General features: G+C 53.9%; 1 protein-coding gene across 2 annotated transcripts; it reads left to right on the top strand.

The window, feature by feature from the left end:
• Positions 1-2089: 2089 nt before the first annotated feature.
• Positions 2090-15554, top strand: TRIM65 (tripartite motif containing 65). Of its 2 annotated transcripts, XM_048819309.2 has the most exons (6): positions 2110-3031; positions 6302-6397; positions 6558-6791; positions 11154-11325; positions 12284-12367; positions 14193-15554. In XM_048819309.2, the coding sequence occupies exons 1-6, from the start codon at positions 2585-2587 to the stop codon at positions 14723-14725; spliced, it is 1566 nt and encodes a 521-aa protein (XP_048675266.2). In that variant the 5' UTR covers positions 2110-2584; the 3' UTR covers positions 14726-15554. The 2 variants fall into 2 exon arrangements, with proteins under 2 accessions (XP_048675267.2, XP_048675266.2); XM_048819310.2 differs by lacking the exon at positions 12284-12367 and having other exon boundaries at positions 2090-3031.
• The last annotated feature ends 1772 nt before the right edge of the window (positions 15555-17326 follow it).

The following is a 17326-nucleotide window of genomic DNA, read 5'->3' as shown; positions in this document are numbered from 1 at the left end:
GACTCTCCAGCCCAGTTGTGCATTTGAGACTTTGGAGTGGCTGCCTGTCCCCATTGCCCAACCTGGAGCTGAGCAGCCAATCAGAACCGCTGCAGGAAGAGCTCTTTCCCCCTCCTCCAGCAACCCAAACATTTTCAGAAGAGGGACCTGCGGGGGGGTCCCCCTTTCCTCTCCTTTGAGCAATGGGGACAGCTCTTCTGGTACCTCCCTGCTACCAGCCGGCCTAGGGCAAAGGGAGATGACGAGCTCCTGGATATGCCCCCTCCCAGTTGCAGCCACGGAGCAGAGGTGAAGCTGGCAAAACTGGGGATGGGGTGTGTGAACTGATGGGGACCAGATTAATTGGTGGGCAGGAGGTGGGTTAGATGGGTGGAAGGAGCTCCTGCACAAGGGCTAAAATTGCCTGTCCCAGTAAATTTGGGAGGGTGGGCAACACTAATTGTGCACACACACACGGGGGTCGGGTAGGGGGAGTTCAACAATCAAAAGATGGGACAAAAAATTCACAATACCGTGTAATCTTTTTCTTTAAAAATCTCATGATTTTTGATGTCCTGAGGTTGGCAAGGAGCCCTGGGTTTTTCAGCTCAGCCTCTGCAAATATTGACTGTGGAAGGAGAAACACCCTGGGGGTCATGTTTGGGAGGGGGGCAGTGATTCCCAGCCGCAGCTTGGGCGGGGGTTGGGGGGTGAGGTGTGGGGGAGTTCAGATGGGGTGGAGTGTGAACTCCTGGGGCTAGGCGGAAAGGGGATGGGGGGCAAGTTAATGATTACCTGGAGCAGGGGTGGCCAACCTGAGCCTGAGAAAGAGCCAGAATTTACCAATGTATATTGCCAAAGAGCCACGGTAATACGGCAGCAGCCCCTCATCAGCTTCGCACCCCCCCTGCTCCTAGAGCCTCCCACCCACCAGCAGCCCTGCTGATTAGTGCCTCCCTGCTCCATCCCTCCCTCCCTGCACCTCCTGATTAGCTGCTTCCTGGCGAGGGGGAAGGAGCGAGGGCAGTGCGGGCTCATGGGAGGGGGCAGGAAGGGGTGGAGTGGGGGCAGGGCCTGTGGCAGAGCCAGGGGTTGAGCAGTGAGCACCCCCCGGCTCATTGGAAAGTTGGCGCCCGTAGCTCCAGCCCCGGAGTCGGTGCCTGTACCAGGAGCCGCACGTTAACTCGTGAAGAGCCGTGTGGCCTGGAGGGTAAAGGACAAAGCAGCTAGCCTCTGAGTACCATACAGAGGCAACTGGCTTTTTATTATTTCCAGAGCACTGTGTGCAAATATAACAAGTAGTAAGGAAACCAAGCAAGTGAAGCTCTCCCCCCGCGACAGAGCGTGACTACACTGCCCACGTCCCAGCGCCAGCCGCAGCCATGCTGTAACACAGGCAGTGTGGTCACACCCTAACAAACCAAGCGGAGCCCTCGCTGAGAGATCTTGCAGCCTGAAGGCACTTAGGAGCAAAACAGCAAGAATGTACAGCTGCTGGCATGTGTTATGGCCTTGATCTCATGGCAGGAGGGGGAAGTGCCTTGCATCATGCACCAGCAGCTCTCTCTGCACCATTCCCCCTCTGACTCCTCCCCGGAGACAATTAAAGTGGTAACAGCAGAAAGATCATTGGGTCCCAGTAGAACACAGGCTGTTTTGTTACCTAGGTTCAGTAATTCCACTTATTAGTGAATTTGGGGCCCACGCTCAGTCGAGGCAGTGCCTCCGAGTTAGTGATCTGCACTGCTGTGCTTTGTTATTATGGGGGCGGGGTGGGAGGGATTGCCCCGAAGTTAGGCTTTGCAATGATCTCCCAAATGCATGACGCAACCTTTTGCAGGAGCTCTGCCTTCCCGTATTGACGGAACATGGGGGAAATGCAACATCCTGTTATGAAGCTGCATTGAAACGCATGGTACATTTCAGCTTTGCTAGCAATCAGTCCCCAGTGATCAAGGCACCTGACCAGTGCTAGGGTTATGTATGGCTAGAGATGCTCTGTGCAGGAAATTTGGTTTTGCCAGGCTTAGCTTCCTCACACCAGCAGGGGGCAGGAGTGCTGCATCGAAAACACATGAAGAGTGTCTAAGTGGACCTCAGGTAGGTCCTCTCTGGTTTGCCAAGGGCTCTGACAGGGGCCCAGATTGTGGTCCCTGTAACAGAAAAGTGGGTGGTGAGGGGATGCAGGGATGCCTGGATTGTAAAAGACATCCCTGTCCTTGTCCCCAGGTCAGGGGTGGCCCGCCTGTGGCCTTGGAGAAAATAGACATTCAGGCTGAAAGCTGAGACTCCCGTCAAAGGCTAAACAGAAAACAAGGGACTCCAAAAAATTAGCCAGCAGCACGCTGCTGAGTGAAGACAGCTTTTTCAGACACCCAGGCAGCCGGTAGGCTGTGGAGTTGGGGGATATGAAAACCACAAAACCCACTTGAGAGAGCTGAGAACATGCGTTGATAAACCACAATGCAGCCGGCCTGTGTGTCTCTTTAAGAGCTTGCTTGGCTCTGTGCCATCTCTGTGCCCGTCCCTCCTCTCTGTGATACGTAGCTCTGTCCTAGCCTCCTCGCACGCTGCTGTCTGTGAGTTCCTTCTCTGCCTCATCAGGATGGCCTCTCAAGGTCCCCGGAAGTTGGAGGAGAAGCTGGTCTGCTCCATCTGCCTGGAGATGTTTGGGACAGCGGTGACCATGCCCTGTGGGCACAACTTCTGCATGAAGTGTATCAACAACCACTGGGATAAGGAAGAGAAGGAGGCTTCTCCGGACAAGAAGGACTACACCTGCCCCGACTGCAGGCAACACTTCGAGAAGCGGCAGGAGCTCAGGAAGAACGTCGCCCTTTGCAGCGTGGTGGAACTGATCAGGTCTGGGGAAGTGCAGGCCTCCAGCGCCGAGAGGAAAACCCCCGCCAATGGAGCGAGGTGCTCCAGGCATGGGCGGCCTCTGGAGCTGTACTGCCAAGAAGACAAAATGTGCATCTGCTGCGTGTGCACAGTGAAGGAGTGCCGGGACCACCACAGGGTCCTGTTCGAGGAGGAGCGCAAGAGAAAGGAGGTAGGTCTCCCCTGTGATCTGCTCCCAGTCTGCAGGGCCATGGCGAGAGAGATCAGCTCTCCTGCCTGCCTCTGTATCAGTCCTGCAGGTGGGAGGGTGGGTGAGTGTGCTCTCCTCGTTGAAGCAGAAGTTTGGTGCCTGGGATGCTATTCCTCACCCTGGCTTGTGGGGCTGTGTGGCCTTGGCTAAGTCGTTTACCCTCTGCATGCCTCAGGTTCCCTGTCTGTAAAAGAGGCAGTGAATCCATGCCCCTCTCTGATGACCCTTGGATGAAAGGAGAAAGAGATACTAGCGTAAAGTATTCGCATATTTTAACTAGACCAAGGCTCAGCAGAACTGGCAGCTATTGCAGCGTGTTTGGACACTAAATAGTTAATATGGCTGGTATGCTGTCTGGAAACCAGCTCCTGGTCTTCCTCCCAGCTTCCATGTGCGCGCGCACCAAGTCCCGAGCTGTACAGGGAGACGCAACAGACCTTGGAGCATACGCAGCACCGAGCTGAGGAGGTTTGACTGTGATGGGGTGTTAAGCCATGGCCAAAGGAATAAGTTTTATTTAGGGATCAGAGTCCTCTGCTGGTTGGATGCACCTGCTGCCCAGGACGTCAGGGGAGAGACCCAGGCTTGCACAGGTGGAAGGACTGTGTCCAAATTCCTATTGCCTGGTGCTGCCTTTTAGCAACACAGTGCTGTAGCCAGTACGCGGCATCCAAGCTGAGCCGTTTCCTCTGAGTGTGTGTGTACAGTGGAGCTAGGAGAATTTGCAGAAGGGAAATAAAAGGGTTTCTAGGTCAGGTAGCCCTCTTCAGAGACCTGCATTCTGTTCCCATGTGACCCAGGACAATGCCCTTCCCCCTCCGTGCCTCAGTTTCCCCCGCTGTAAAATTAGAATGCTGATACTTACCTTCCTTTGTGAGGTGCTTTGAGACCTGTGCACCCAAAGTGCTGGAAAAGAGCTAAATATCCCCATTGCTCAGGAGGGTGGAATAAAGGAGGATGTGAAAGGCTGTGGGAGCTTTTGCTGGGGAGTGGGGTTTGCTGGGGGATCTGTGCAGGGTATATGGATATTTGCAAAAGGGATAAATGTTGTCAAAGTGCTGAGGGTGCCCTGGGTGGCAGGGGCACGTGTTATTCTGTGCACACTGATGGATAGTAATGGGTGGTTATTGGAAGCGAGCTGGTCAATGAGGTAAAGTTACTGTACTGCTGTGGTGGATTGTTAGAAAGTCCTGTTTGAATGTATCGGGGAAACTCAATGGGGGGCTGTGGGCAGGGCACACAGGAAAGACACACACCAGAACCTGTGAACAGGCCCAGGCACGCACTTGGAAGACACCATTGCAAGCTGGATCCTGTCCATGGATGGCAGGTGAACCGCGGGCTTGAGGAAGCTAGCCCCCCACCCTTTCCCAGTCCTGGAGGGCCAGACAGGCAGTGTGCCCCCCACCCCCAGCTAGGGTTGCTAGGTGTCCGGTTTTCAACCGGAACACCCAGTTAAAAAGGGACCTTGGTGGCTTGGGTCAGCACCGCTGACCGGGCCGTCAAAAGTCTGGCCGGCGGCACAGCAAGGCTAAGGCAGACTCCCTACCTGGCTCTGCGTGGTTCCCCAGAAGTGGCAACATGTCCCTCGGCTCCTAGGTGGAGGCGCTGCCCCCATCCTGAGTGCCAGCACCACAGCTCCCTTTGGCTGGGAATTGTGGCCAGTGGAAGCTGTGGGGGTGGGTGCCTGCTGGTGAAGGCAGTGCGCAGAGACGCCTGGCCATGCTTCTGCCTTGGAGCCGAGGGACGTCTCTGCTTCCAGGGAGCCGCCCGAGGTAAGCACCCTAAACCCCTGCCCCAGCCTGGAGCCCCCTCCCGCACCCTGAATCCCTCATTTCTTGCCCCCTCCCAGAGCCCACACCCCCTCCCATGCCACAACCCCCTGGTTTCAGCCCTGAGCTCCCCCCTTCACCCCCTAGCGCACCCTAACCCCTCAGCCCCAGCTCGGAACCCCCTCCCACACTCCAAACGCCTTATCCCCAGCCCCACCCCAGAGCCCGCACCCCCAGCCAAAGCTTTCACCTCTCCCATACCCCACTCCCCAGCCTGGAGCCCCCTTCTGTACCCTGAACCCCTCATTTCTGGCCCAATCCTGGAGCCCTCACCGACTCCTGCATCCCAACCCCCTGCCCCAGCCCAGTGAAAATGAGCAAGTGAGTGAGGGTTGGGGAGAGTGAACGACAGAGGGAGGGGGGATGGAGTGAGTAGGGGTGGGGCCTCAGGGAAGGGGTGGAATGGGGCGAGGGCAGGGTAAGGGTGTTCGGTTTTGTGCGATTAGAAAGTTGACAGCCCTACCCCAGCCCGAGCACCGGGCGGGCAGCGTGACCCCGAGTGCCAGAGCACTAAGCAGGCAACACGAGCACCAGCTCCAGTTGCCCAGAGTCCCTGGCCACAGGCCATCCCCCACTAGCCCCCGCTCTGGCCACGGGGGAAGGAAGAGCTGCAGCAGAGAGTGGCAGGAAGCAGGAGAGGTCTGGGGATGAAGCATGGGCGGTAGGCTAACCAGATAGCAAGTGTGAAAAATTGGGATGGGGGTGGGAGGTAATAGGAGCCTATATGAGAAAAAGCCCCAGATATCAGGACTGTCCCTATAAAATCGGGACATCTGGTCACCCTAGTGGGCAGGGTCATGCAGGACTGTCTGGGAAGACTCCACCTTCCCCAGCCTTTGATACTTGCTGCCCATGATCATATCTCCAGCAAGCCACAAGCCTCATTCTGCCAGGCTGGAAACTAGGGAGCCAAAGGACATGAGGCAGTCAAAAAGCCCGTCTTTGGAAAGGAGGAGCCGGGTTACTGTCAGAAGCTGTCCAGGGAGACAGGGTGACAGAGAGAGAGACTGAGGAGGGGGTCTAAGTAAGACATTGGGCCTTCACAGAGCCAGGCAATGGTGAGCCTCAGAGCAAAGCCAGAGACGGGTCCACTCTGGGCTGTTCTGTGGTGTTTAAGATCTGTTTTCTCGTAAATGGTTTTAGCCTCCTGTGCTGTAAAGAGGCTGTTTGGCCACTGCATTGACCACTGTCTGTGCTCTCAGAGGGACCTGAGCTGCAGTCTCTGAGCCAAGTCCTGGTTGATCACAGGGGACTGGAGCCCAGAGCCTAGTCTGAGAGTGGGAGAATCGCGTGATTCCAGGTGATGAGAACATGGGGAGATCAGAGGGGCAGTTTGCCCACTACCTGTGGCACTGAATATTGTCGCACATTACACTTCGGGATCTGGCCTCTTTTGCAGGTCCTTTTAGAAGAGTCTCTGGCGAAAACCCAGGAGGAGACCGTAAAGACCGAGGAGGAGATCTACAAACTGGAGGAACAAACTGGCACCATAAAGGTAGTAAGGCAAAGGCAGTCACCCCTCCCCACAGCTGGGATGCCAGGGGCTGGCGCCAACTGCTTCTCCCTCTGGATAGGGCTCGGGAAGGAAGCCACCCAACTGCTGTCACGTCAATTCTTTGTTTCGTCATTTCCAATGATTTTTTTTTTCTACCCAGGATTCTTCAGAGAGGCTGAAATCGGGGATTTTGCAGAAGTCTGCCCACCTGATGAAAGAGCTGGAGGAGTGCAAGAGGGGGGCCGTGGACAAGATAGAGCAAGAGCAGGCCACTGCCCTAGGGCAAGTGGAGGAGAACTGGAGCCAGCTGCAGGATCATCTGGCCATGCTCACCCAACACCAGCAAAAGGCCCAGGAGCTGCTGACCTGTGTGGACGACATGAAATTCCTAGAGGTATTGGGGTCCGCCCAGCCATGAGTGGGGGAGCTACGACTACCCTGTGGCCATTGGCCTGGCCACGTGTAGGCCAAAGGCAATTTCACTCTGTGTATAATGCCCTGTCCACACAGGCAGCCGAACCAGTCTCAAAGCTAGCTAAGAGGGTGCATAACATCTGCTCACGAAGAGAGCCTCAGGTGTGTGGAGGATAGGTCCATTAATGGCTATCAGCCAAGATGGGCAGGGATGCAACCCCATGCTCTGGATGTCTCTAGCCTCTGACTTTCAGAGCTGGGAGTGGACGACTGGGGATGGCTCACTCATTGATTGCCTGTTCTATTAATTCCCTCTGAGCACCTGGCATTGGCCACAGTCAGAAGACAGGATAGTGGGCTAGGTGGACCATTCTGGACCAACTAGGTGAGTTGGTTGAGTTTAGGATCCTGATGCAGGGAAGAAAGGTAAGCAGCAGGATACGAACCCTGGACTTCAGGAAAGCAGACTTCGACTCCCTCAGGGAACGGATGGCCAGGATCCCCTGGGGGACTAACTTGAAGGGGAAAGGAGTCCAGGAGAGCTGGCTGTATTTCAAGGAATCCCTGTTGAGGTTACAGGGACAAACCATCCCGATGAGTCGAAAGAATAGTAAATATGGCAGGCGACCAGCTTGGCTTAATGGTGAAATCCTAGTGGATCTTAAACATAAAAAAGAGGCTTACAAGAAGTGGAAGATTGGACATATGACCAGGGAAGAGTATAAAAATATTGCTCGGGCATGTAGGAATCATATCAGGAGGGCCAAATCGCACCTGGAGCTGCAGCTAGCCAGAGATGTCAAGAGTAACAAGAAGGGTTTCTTCAGGTATGTTGGCAACAAGAAGAAAGCCAAGGAAAGTGTGGGCCCCTTACTGAATGAGGGAGGCAACCTAGTGACAGAGGATGTGGAAAAAGCTAATGTACTCAATGCTTTTTTTGCCTCTGTTTTCACTAACAAGGTCAGCTCCCAGACTGCTGCGCTGGGCATCGCAAAATGGGGAAGAGATGGCCAGCCCTCTGTGGAGATAGAGGTGGTTAGGGACTATTTAGAAAAGCTGGACGTGCACAAGTCCATGGGGCTGGACGAGTTGCATCCGAGAGTGCTGAAGGAATTGGCGGCTGTGATTGCAGAGCCATTGGCCATTATCTTTGAAAACTCGTGGCGAACGGGGGAAGTCCCGGATGACTGGAAAAAGGCTAATGTAGTGCCAATCTTTAAAAAAGGGAAGAAGGAGGATCCTGGGAACTACAGGCCAGTCAGCCTCACCTCAGTCCCTGGAAAAATCATGGAGCAGGTCCTCAAAGAATCAATCCTGAAGCACTTGCATGAGAGGAAAGTGATCAGGAACAGCCAGCCTGGATTCACCAAGGGAAGGTCATGCCTGACTAATCTAATCGCCTTTTATGATGAGATTACTGGTTCTGTGGATGAAGGGAAAGCAGTGGATGTATTGTTTCTTGACTTTAGCAAAGCTTTTGACACGGTCTCCCACAGTATTCTTGTCAGCAAGTTAAGGAAGTATGGGCTGGAAGAATGCACTATAAGGTGGGTAGAAAGCTGGTTAGATTGTCGGGCTCAACGGGTAGTTATCAATGGCTCCATGTCTAGTTGGCAGCCGGTATCAAGTGGAGTGCCCCAAGGGTCGGTCCTGGGGCCAGTTTTGTTCAATATCTTCATAAATGATCTGGAGGATGGTGTGGATTGCACTCTCAGCAAATTTGCGGATGATACTAAACTGGGAGGAGTGGTAGATACGCTGGAGGGGAGGGATAGGATACAGAAGGACCTAGACAAATTGGAGGATTGGGCCAAAAGAAATCTGATGAGGTTCAATAAGGATAAGTGCAGGGTCCTGCACTTAGGATGGAAGAATCCAATGCACTGCTACAGACTAGGGACCGAATGGCTAGGCAGCAGTTCTGCGGAAAAGGACCTAGGGGTGACAGTGGACGAGAAGCTGGATATGAGTCAGCAGTGTGCCCTTGTTGCCAAGAAGGCCAATGGCATTTTGGGATGTATAAGTAGGGGCATAGCGAGCAGATCGAGGGACGTGATCGTTCCCCTCTATTCGACATTGGTGAGGCCTCATCTGGAGTACTGTGTCCAGTTTTGGGCCGCACACTTCAAGAAGGATGTGGATAAATTGGAGAGAGTCCAGCGAAGGGCAACAAAAATGATTAGGGGTCTGGAACACATGAGTTATGAGGAGAGGCTGAGGGAGCTGGGATTGTTTAGCCTGCAGAAGAGAAGAATGAGGGGGGATTTGATAGCTGCTTTCAACTACCTGAAAGGGGGTTCCAAAGAGGATGGCTCTAGACTGTTCTCAATGGTAGCAGATGACAGAACGAGGAGTAATGGTCTCAAGTTGCAGTGGGGGAGGTTTAGATTGGATATTAGGAAAAACTTTTTCACTAAGAGGGTGGTGAAACACTGGAATGCGTTACCTAGGGAGGTGGTAGAATCTCCTTCCTTAGAGGTTTTTAAGGTCAGGCTTGACAAAGCCCTGGCTGGGATGATTTAACTGGGATTTGGTCCTGCTTCGAGCAGGGGGTTGGACTAGATGACCTTCTGGGGTCCCTTCCAACCCTTATATTCTATGATTCTATGATTCATTCATCTGATCCAATCTGGCTGTTCTTGTGTTCCTAGACCCTCTACACTATGTCCAGCCAGAACCATGTTAGAGACAACTCCCCCCCCCACACACACACACACCCATCTCTCCCTTCCCTGCACGCGCACAGTGGAAACTGAGTCTGAGTCTATAAAGTGGCTGGCTGGCAATTTTAACGTAGAGTATGGACTAGAGATGGGCCTAATCGAATTTCTGACTCTGAAACATTGGTGTGCCCGAAACGTGACCCTGGGCAAGGATCCAGCGGTTTATGAATAGCCCCCACTTTTCCAAGGAGTGAAAGTCAAATCCAAGTACAGAACAGCCCCGCACTTTTCAGTCAGGATCCAGAGTCTGTTTGCAGCTGAAAAGGGCCCATTGTCAGCCGAATCCAACCTTCTTCCGCGAGTGCCCTTGACACAGTGGGGCCTGAACTCTGAGAAATTGCATCTCTGCCCTCCTCTGGTGGTTTGTAAAGGACTCTTGTGCACGGGTGTGCGGGCAGAACCGAAGCAACCCCATGCCCATGCTCGGTGCTCTTCAGCTTTGCTGCAGCTGCTCCTGGGAAACACCTTCTTGCCGGAAGATGGTGCGCGTGAGCTCCCCCTAGAGGACTGCATGAGGCATTGAGGCATGCAAATAATGTAACTAATTCTATGGAATGCCATGTTACAAGCTTCAGAGTAGCAGCCGTGTTAGTCTGTATCCGCAAAAAGAACAGGAGGACTTGTGGCACCTTAGAGACTATTTGAGCTGTAGCTCACAAAAGCTTATGCTCAAATAAATTTGTTAGTCGCTAAGGTGACACAAGTACTCCTGTTCTTTTTGATGTTACAAGCTGACAACATATCCTTGCTTGGGGTGCTGTGTTCAGTTTGGGTCCCTCCCTTTCCAAACAATATAGAAAGATCCAGATGAGGGCAATGGAAATGGTTAGAGGCCTGTGGGAGAAGGAAGAGGATTCATTTTAGGGTTGCCAACTTTCTAACTGCTGAAAACTGGGCATCCTGCCTCACCCCTGGCCCACCTCTTCCCCAGGCCCTGCCCCTGCCACTCCTCCCCTGTTCTGGGACTCACCTGCCACCTGCAGAGCTGGGCTGGGAGGAGCTGACATGGAGCCTTCCCGCCCGCCCAATTGGGGCAAAAGGGGGGAGTTGGCCCCCAGAGCAAGGGGCCGGGGTGGGGAAATTGGGGCAGATAAGATCACACACACACACCCCCTCTCTGCCAGAGAGGCTGGAGCCAGCCGGGAGCAGCCAGCCACTTCTGTCCATGAGCAACTCCGCCAGGCTCCAGCTGCAACTGCTGTGCATCCCGCCCTATGGAGGTGGAGGCCAGTTACTGTGGGTAACAGGACTTTTCCCTTTTTGACCGAACTTCCCAGTTGAAAACCGGACACCTGGCAACCCTAATTAGACTGTTCGACCCCAGTGCTACTCCATAAAGGCCCCTGTACAGAGGAACATCACCCATTCTGACCGTGATAGGAGCAGTGGGTGCAGCTGAACACAGCTGAGCTACCGAAGTAGCCCAGGACAAGCCATTCAGCACCATGAAGTAGCAGAGAGTTCCTGGAGCAGATGACTTGGGGAAGTGGATGCAGAAGCCAGGGGACATGATGACTGTGCCTTCGTGAGAAGGGGGTTTCTGAGCTGTTGTGCCATTGAGCCTCAGATCTGAATGCCGGTATGTGCTGCATTTCCTCTCCTCTTCCTGTCCCATGCAGGAATTCCTGCTGCTCCCTTCTCCGGGCAGCCTGGGAGTTTTGCCAGCTGTTGAGTTCAATGTGGCCAGCACGGTGGATCCCACTGCTAAGATCCTCACCAAGGTCTCTAAGCTTTTGCTGGAGGATTTGCCCAACTCTCTGAACCCAAAGGCGGCTGATGCTGAAACCAAAGGTAAGCTCTTCCCTTGGGGACCTTCCCCCCACTGCCCAGCTGGACACCAAGTCACTGTCCCACCCCTGCCTGTATAAATCACCTCTGTGCAGTGGAACTGCTGTAGATATGTTGGGCCAACGTGCAAGGGGGCGTGGTGGAGGGGACGTCTCACCATTCATATCACAAGAATCCCCCCCTACCCCCTATTGCACTAGAGGGGCACTAGAGGGGCCCCTTATTGGCTTGGCCAGGTTTTTGTTACCAGATCTACTGCAGTAGCCTGAAGGTTGGGCCCCATTGTGCTAGGTGCTGTACAAACAAATAGCAGATGACAGTCTGAAAGACATAACAGGCAGATGACAGAACAAGACATAACAGAACAAGTTGGTGTCCGGTGCTTAGCATCTATTACTTTAGCATCACACCCACTAATGGATTTAGCATCGTGGCACCCCTGTGAGTAGATTAAGTGACTTGCCCAAGATCACACAGGGAGCGTGTAGCAGAGCAGGGAACTGACCCAGGTCTCCCTCCAAAGTCCCAGGTTGGCATCCTGACCACTGGGCCATCCGTCCCCTCAGACAAGCAGGCTGGGTGGGGCGGGGCCAGGAGATGTAATGGGATGTGCCAGTTCTTAGGGGGTCAGGAGACTGATTCCAGCTCCCCAGTTTAGCTCTGATCAGGATCTGCTTTACTGCATGCACTGGGGCTCTTGCGTATAGACCTGGGCTCCCTGGCAGGCCTAGCTGGACCCACTCCCTTGGCTGTAAGAACATCAGAGTGACAGAGCTGGAGTTTTTGTTAAACCCTCGTTTCCTTCCTCCCACCGCAGAGACACAGACACAGACACAGATGGGTGGCTGCGACTGAGCATCAGAGCCGGGCTGTGCTTGTGAAATCCCGCCCAGATGCCTCTGTCTGTGGGAACAGTTCCCTCCTTGTATCTAGAGCTTTCCCTTTCTCTTTTGCTCTGCAGAGTCAACAGAGCCAAAGGCGCTTGCTGTGGTGAAGGCAGGTCCAGCTCTGCCCGAGTGTGAATTAAGAGCGGAGCTTCTGAGGGGTGAGGCAGTTCTGGGTCTGAGTGCAGCTCAGAATAACACGTGCTGGGAGCCGGCCATGCGGCTGGGTGGGAAGAGTAGGAAAGTGTGCCTGTAACCTATGAAGGGGACTGGTGTTTCCTTCTTGGACTGTTAACAATATAGCAATTTAGCAAGCCAAGGCCATGCCTCAGGGGGCTCTGAAAGAGGCTCCAAAGAGTTACCATTTTAGAGGAAAATCTGCAATCCCTAGGCAGGATGGCTTTGTGTGGCAAAAGTGATCTGGATTTTACCCCTGCCTCTGACACGGGCTTCCTGGGTGAGTTTGGGCACTGCTGTTATCTCAGCTGCCCTAACAATAGGGGATCAGAATACTCGGTTGCCTCACAAAGGGGCAGGGATTTCAGTCATCCACCACCCCCTCCACCCCACCCCGCTTCTCTCCCTGGCAAGCATCAGGTGCCTGCTCCCGCCCAGCCATATTTAGGCACAGAACTTTCCCAGGGGAGTGCTGAGAAATTCAATCACTGCAAGCAGCTGCCAGGCTCCTGGCACAGAGCAGGGATTCGTCTTGGCTGGTCACATCTGAACTGCATGCCTCAGGGCACAGCATAGAATTGAAGTGAAGGGGCAGCCAGTCCACAGAGAGCTGCTCCAGACATAGGGGAAAGGGGTAGCACCCTCCCAGTACATTTGACCCTCCCCAACCCACCCTGCCTCAAATCTTAATTGATCTGGGCAGTCTCCTGGACTCTGCTCCCTTGTTTTAAGAACTTTGTGTCTCCCTGGATGTTATCGCTTTACATCTTTTCCCTCTGAACAATCACCCCGCTGGGTCTATCAGACGGTCTCCAGTTTGGCTTGTTTAGCTCCTGCTTTCAAATAATGGGCAGTGCGGACTATTGTGCCTGGGTCCACAATGAAAACCTGGCCCTCTGAGAAAGGGACATAGCCCAGTGGTCTGAGCAAGGGGCTGAGAGCCAGGAACTTCTGGCTTCTGTTCTCAGCTCTGATGCCAATTCCTAGAATGCCCTTTTAACCCTCTCCACCCCAGCTTCCCCATCTGTAAAACAGGGATATTAGTATTTACTACACACGTTTCTAATATACCCATCACCACAGTGCCTGGAAGATCAATCATTAATACTTACAGCGCAGGGCTGTTACAGGGATTGGTTAATGTCTGTAAAGAGATGTGTTAATAAGCAGTGCCATATAATGTTTGAAACATTATTAATTGTAATAATGTTATTTATTATTAATAAATAAAGGTCCATAGGAGCTAACTGAGCAAGGTTATCTCCAGGCAGGACTCCAATGACTGGGGAGCAGTAGCACCCCAACAGGGGTCAGTGCATCTACTGGGAAATGCTGGGGATAGTGGGAAATGCTGTGAAATAGTTCTTAGTACCAGAACAAACACAGTGCTGGCAGAAGGCCACTGGCAGCATCCTCTTCCTCCTCCTCTCAGAGGATCTCAAAGCACTTTGCAAGAATTCATTAATTTAACCTCCTGATACCCCCCTGAGTATCTCTATTCCCATTTTACTGCCAGGGAAACTGAGGCATGGGGAGGGGATGTGACTTGCCCGAAGTCACACAGTGTGCCCATGCAAGAGCCAGGAACACTCATGACTCCCAGTCCTGTGCCTTACCCTCAAAATCGCTTCTTCCACCCAAACGGGCTTTGCATTTTCCATCTTCAGAAAATTTTACATAGCTGAGGGATGCCCGGGCTGGACTCCTGACATAGGCAGGGGGTGGGGGTTGGGGAGGAGCAAGGTTAAAGGAAAATTAAATTGTTTTAGTCCCCCTGGTTTACACTGTGGATGTCCATGTTGCCCACAGATCATCAAAATTTGACCTTCGACCCAGACACAGCCAATAAGTACCTGCAGCTGTCCAATCAGAACCAAAAGGCCAAGCACACTCATTCTCCTGATGGCCTTTGTCAGGATCATGCCGACAGGTTTGAGCTGTGGCAGGTTCTGTGCAGCCAAAGCTATAGCCAAGGCCGCCACTACTGGGAAGTCAGGATCTCCAGCCACTCCATCATCCTAGGTGTGACATACAAGAAAATCCAGAGGAAGAAGCAAGCTGGTCGCTCCTTCAGCATCGGGCTGGATGGATTGTCCTGGGGGCTGCAGATCCGGGAGGACTGCTACTTGGCATGGCACGAGGGCCAGTCACATAAGATCATGGAGCCCTTGTACAAATGCCTCGGAGTCAGCCTGGACTATGGCAAAGGCGTCCTGACGTTCTATGGCATCGGGGACAAGATGAAGCTCCTCCACTCTTTCCACTGTGTCTTCACTGAGCCCCTCTACCCAGTCTTCTGGCTCTGCGAAGGCAGAACTGTCACCCTTTGCCAACAGAACTGAGCCAGCAGCTGGGATGCAGAAGCCAAGCCATAGCCAGCGGGGCGTATCCTATCTTGCAGCCAGCTGCCTGGCTTTATTCGGTGGGCAGCCTACTAAAGCTACAGCCAGGACTGGAGGTGTCACAATGCAGTTGGTTTGACAGGGCCGAGGCGACAGGGTTGCAATGAATTAAAGACGGGCAGATGAGGCAGGGAGCCTGAAAAGCACAGAAACATGACTGGAATGAAAATTGCCCAAGTAGTTCAGCCATATGTAAATTAGAGTTGGGTGGCAGGAGACCTGCTTCCTTACCTGTCACAAGGATCCCCTGGTGGAAGAGCTGAAGCTAGTGGGAGTCACAAGGCACCTGGCATCAGTCTTGTTGCGTGTGGACGGCATTGCCTGTCTCCAGCCCCCGTGACGTAACAGGGAGAAGTTAGGGTCCTGTGGTGGCACCAGTGAAAGGGCTGCTGTTTGGGAGGCTCTGATGAGATGGTGGCAGGAGGGGAGATAGCACAGCTTGGTCTCCCAACCCTCACTTTCTCTGCCTCCCAGAACCTTGGACGGTCACCTCCTGCTTTTTGTTCTACAGAGCAGTTGCTGTCAGAGAGGAGCCCTTGCATAGGCACCGACTCCATGGTGCTCTAGCCGCGGAGCAGCCACGTAAAAAAACCAGTGGGTGCTCAGCACCCACCGGCAGCCTCCCGGATCAGCTCTGCCTCCTCCCCCTCCCTCCTAGCACCCCCCGCCCTCCTCGATCAGCTGTTCAGCTGCCTGCAGGAGGCACTGGGGAGGAGCGGGGGCAGGAAGAGGCTGGGGAGGGGGCAGAACGGGGTGGGAAGAGGCAGGGTGCGGGAGGGGTTTGGGGACTCAGAACATTCAGAGCACAGCGGGGGTGGGGGATGAGAGGGAAGTGGACTTTTCCCTCTGCTCCAGGGACAGTCAATTCCCATGGTTGGGTTCTACTTGTTTTTAAAAGTCCCCGTCTGCAATAAAGCTCCATTTTCTAATGCTGTGAGAGTTCGCCTGGGAGCTCAGGCCTGGTGAAAGGTGCTGGATCACCAGACAGCCTGGAGGAGGAAGTTCTAGCTATCCACCAACCAGACACAATGTGGGCAGCAGTAGGGTGAGCTTCCCATCCCCCTGGCCTGGCCATGTGCCTCCCCAGGGGTCCCGTCCCATCCCTTCTGTGTGTGTCCTTGTCTCGGCTGATGGACTCCCCGAGGGAGATGAATGTGTTTCTTCATTTCAGCCAGCGTGGTTTGGAAATGTAAGAGTTTAAAAAAAAAAAAAAGAAAAGGAAAAAAAAAGAAAAGGAACCTTATACCCCACAAAACAACTATCCGCTCCAGCAGCCCCTGCACTGGGCAGCATGGGGCTGTTCCTTTAACTGGCCAGGACTTTGCTCTTCCCCATCACTCAAACTAGGCTGCGCTGAAGGGTGAGGCTGTGCCGTGCTGGGTGGCACGGGAGTGTTGTGTAGCGCCGGTGCTGTTACCCTGCTTTGACAGGCCACCGAGCAGTTGGAAGCAATGGCCGACCACGTCCAGCCTGTCAGCCTGCCCCTCATCCCATCCGCGTCCTCCACAGCTCCCTTCCCGCCTGCACAGCTTCACCTCCCAGCCACGTGGTGAAGTGACCTCTAGGGGGCGTTGGCTCGGTACCTTTTCCAGGATAAAGATTTGTTGCTCTCTTGCAGCTAGCGGGTGTCTGGTATCAGGGCCCTGGGTGATGCTCAGCAGAGAGGCTCACGGAAGTATTGATGTACTAAATCTCCAGGGAAGTCCCCTACCCACATCCACTTTACACCAGGAGTGGATTTGGCCCAATGACTCTGCTGTCGCTGCTGGACTCTCACAGGTAATTTCCCTCTCCAGCTGCCCTGTTTGAAATGAGTTTGACCCTGATCCCGTTCCCAGCGGCCAGGTATCCACATCCCAAAATACCACCACCGCAGCTGGCCTGACTTGGTGCCCGTGTTGGCAGCCTCACTGGAGATGGTAAAGGCTGAATGGGCCTGAAGCCTGAACGCGGTCTCCCGCCTGCCCCCCTACTTCACAGTGGACAGAGGTGCATGAGTGGGGAAGCCTCCGTTGCCACTCCCTGAGCCATGCCATGTCTGTGCATCAATACAAGGCAGCTACGCCCTGTCTTCTAGCTCCCAAAGGGTCCATTATAAACCCCCTCTGTCCATATTCCGCTCACACCTGTCCCAAACCCATCCCTCATGGCTCTGGGGCAATCAATCACCCCCTCACCCACCCCTCTTAGCAAACATGTCCTGCTCAGGAAAGATGCCTCCTGGTCCGTGAGCTCGTCCCAGACAGTGCCTCTCTGAGCCCTGGCACTACCCCGGGGCTGCTCCCTGCCTGTGGAAGATGTTGCTCTGCCCCAGGGCAACGCCTTGAACAGCCCTGTGGCTTGGGCCAGCAAGGTGGGTTTGCAGACAAAGCTGAGACTGAATTCAGATTCCCCCCCTTGCCTCAGCTTCCTTCTCTGACCATCCTGTTTCCCTCCAGGTCAGGGGTGGCTCCGGAGCCACATGCGGCTCTTCAGAAGTTAATATGCGGCTCCTTGTCTAGGTACCAACTCCAGGGCTGCAGCCACAGGTGTCAACGTTCC

Source organism: Caretta caretta, chromosome 14, assembly GCF_965140235.1.
Source record: "Caretta caretta isolate rCarCar2 chromosome 14, rCarCar1.hap1, whole genome shotgun sequence".
Classification (NCBI taxonomy): domain Eukaryota; kingdom Metazoa; phylum Chordata; order Testudines; family Cheloniidae; genus Caretta; species Caretta caretta.
Note: the sequence above shows the minus strand (reverse complement) of the source record. Positions and strands in the feature narration are given on the sequence as shown.

Bases quoted from the DNA above. Each gene is read 5' to 3' on its own strand.
- TRIM65 (XM_048819309.2), top strand. From the start codon at position 2,585: ATGGCCTCTCAAGGTCCCCGGAAGTTGGAGGAGAAGCTGGTCTGCTCC. The intron at 3,032-6,301 runs GTAGGTCTCCCC...CCTCTTTTGCAG, and splicing joins AGGAGCGCAAGAGAAAGGAG to GTCCTTTTAGAAGAGTCTCT. The intron at 6,398-6,557 runs GTAGTAAGGCAA...TTTTCTACCCAG, and splicing joins AACAAACTGGCACCATAAAG to GATTCTTCAGAGAGGCTGAA.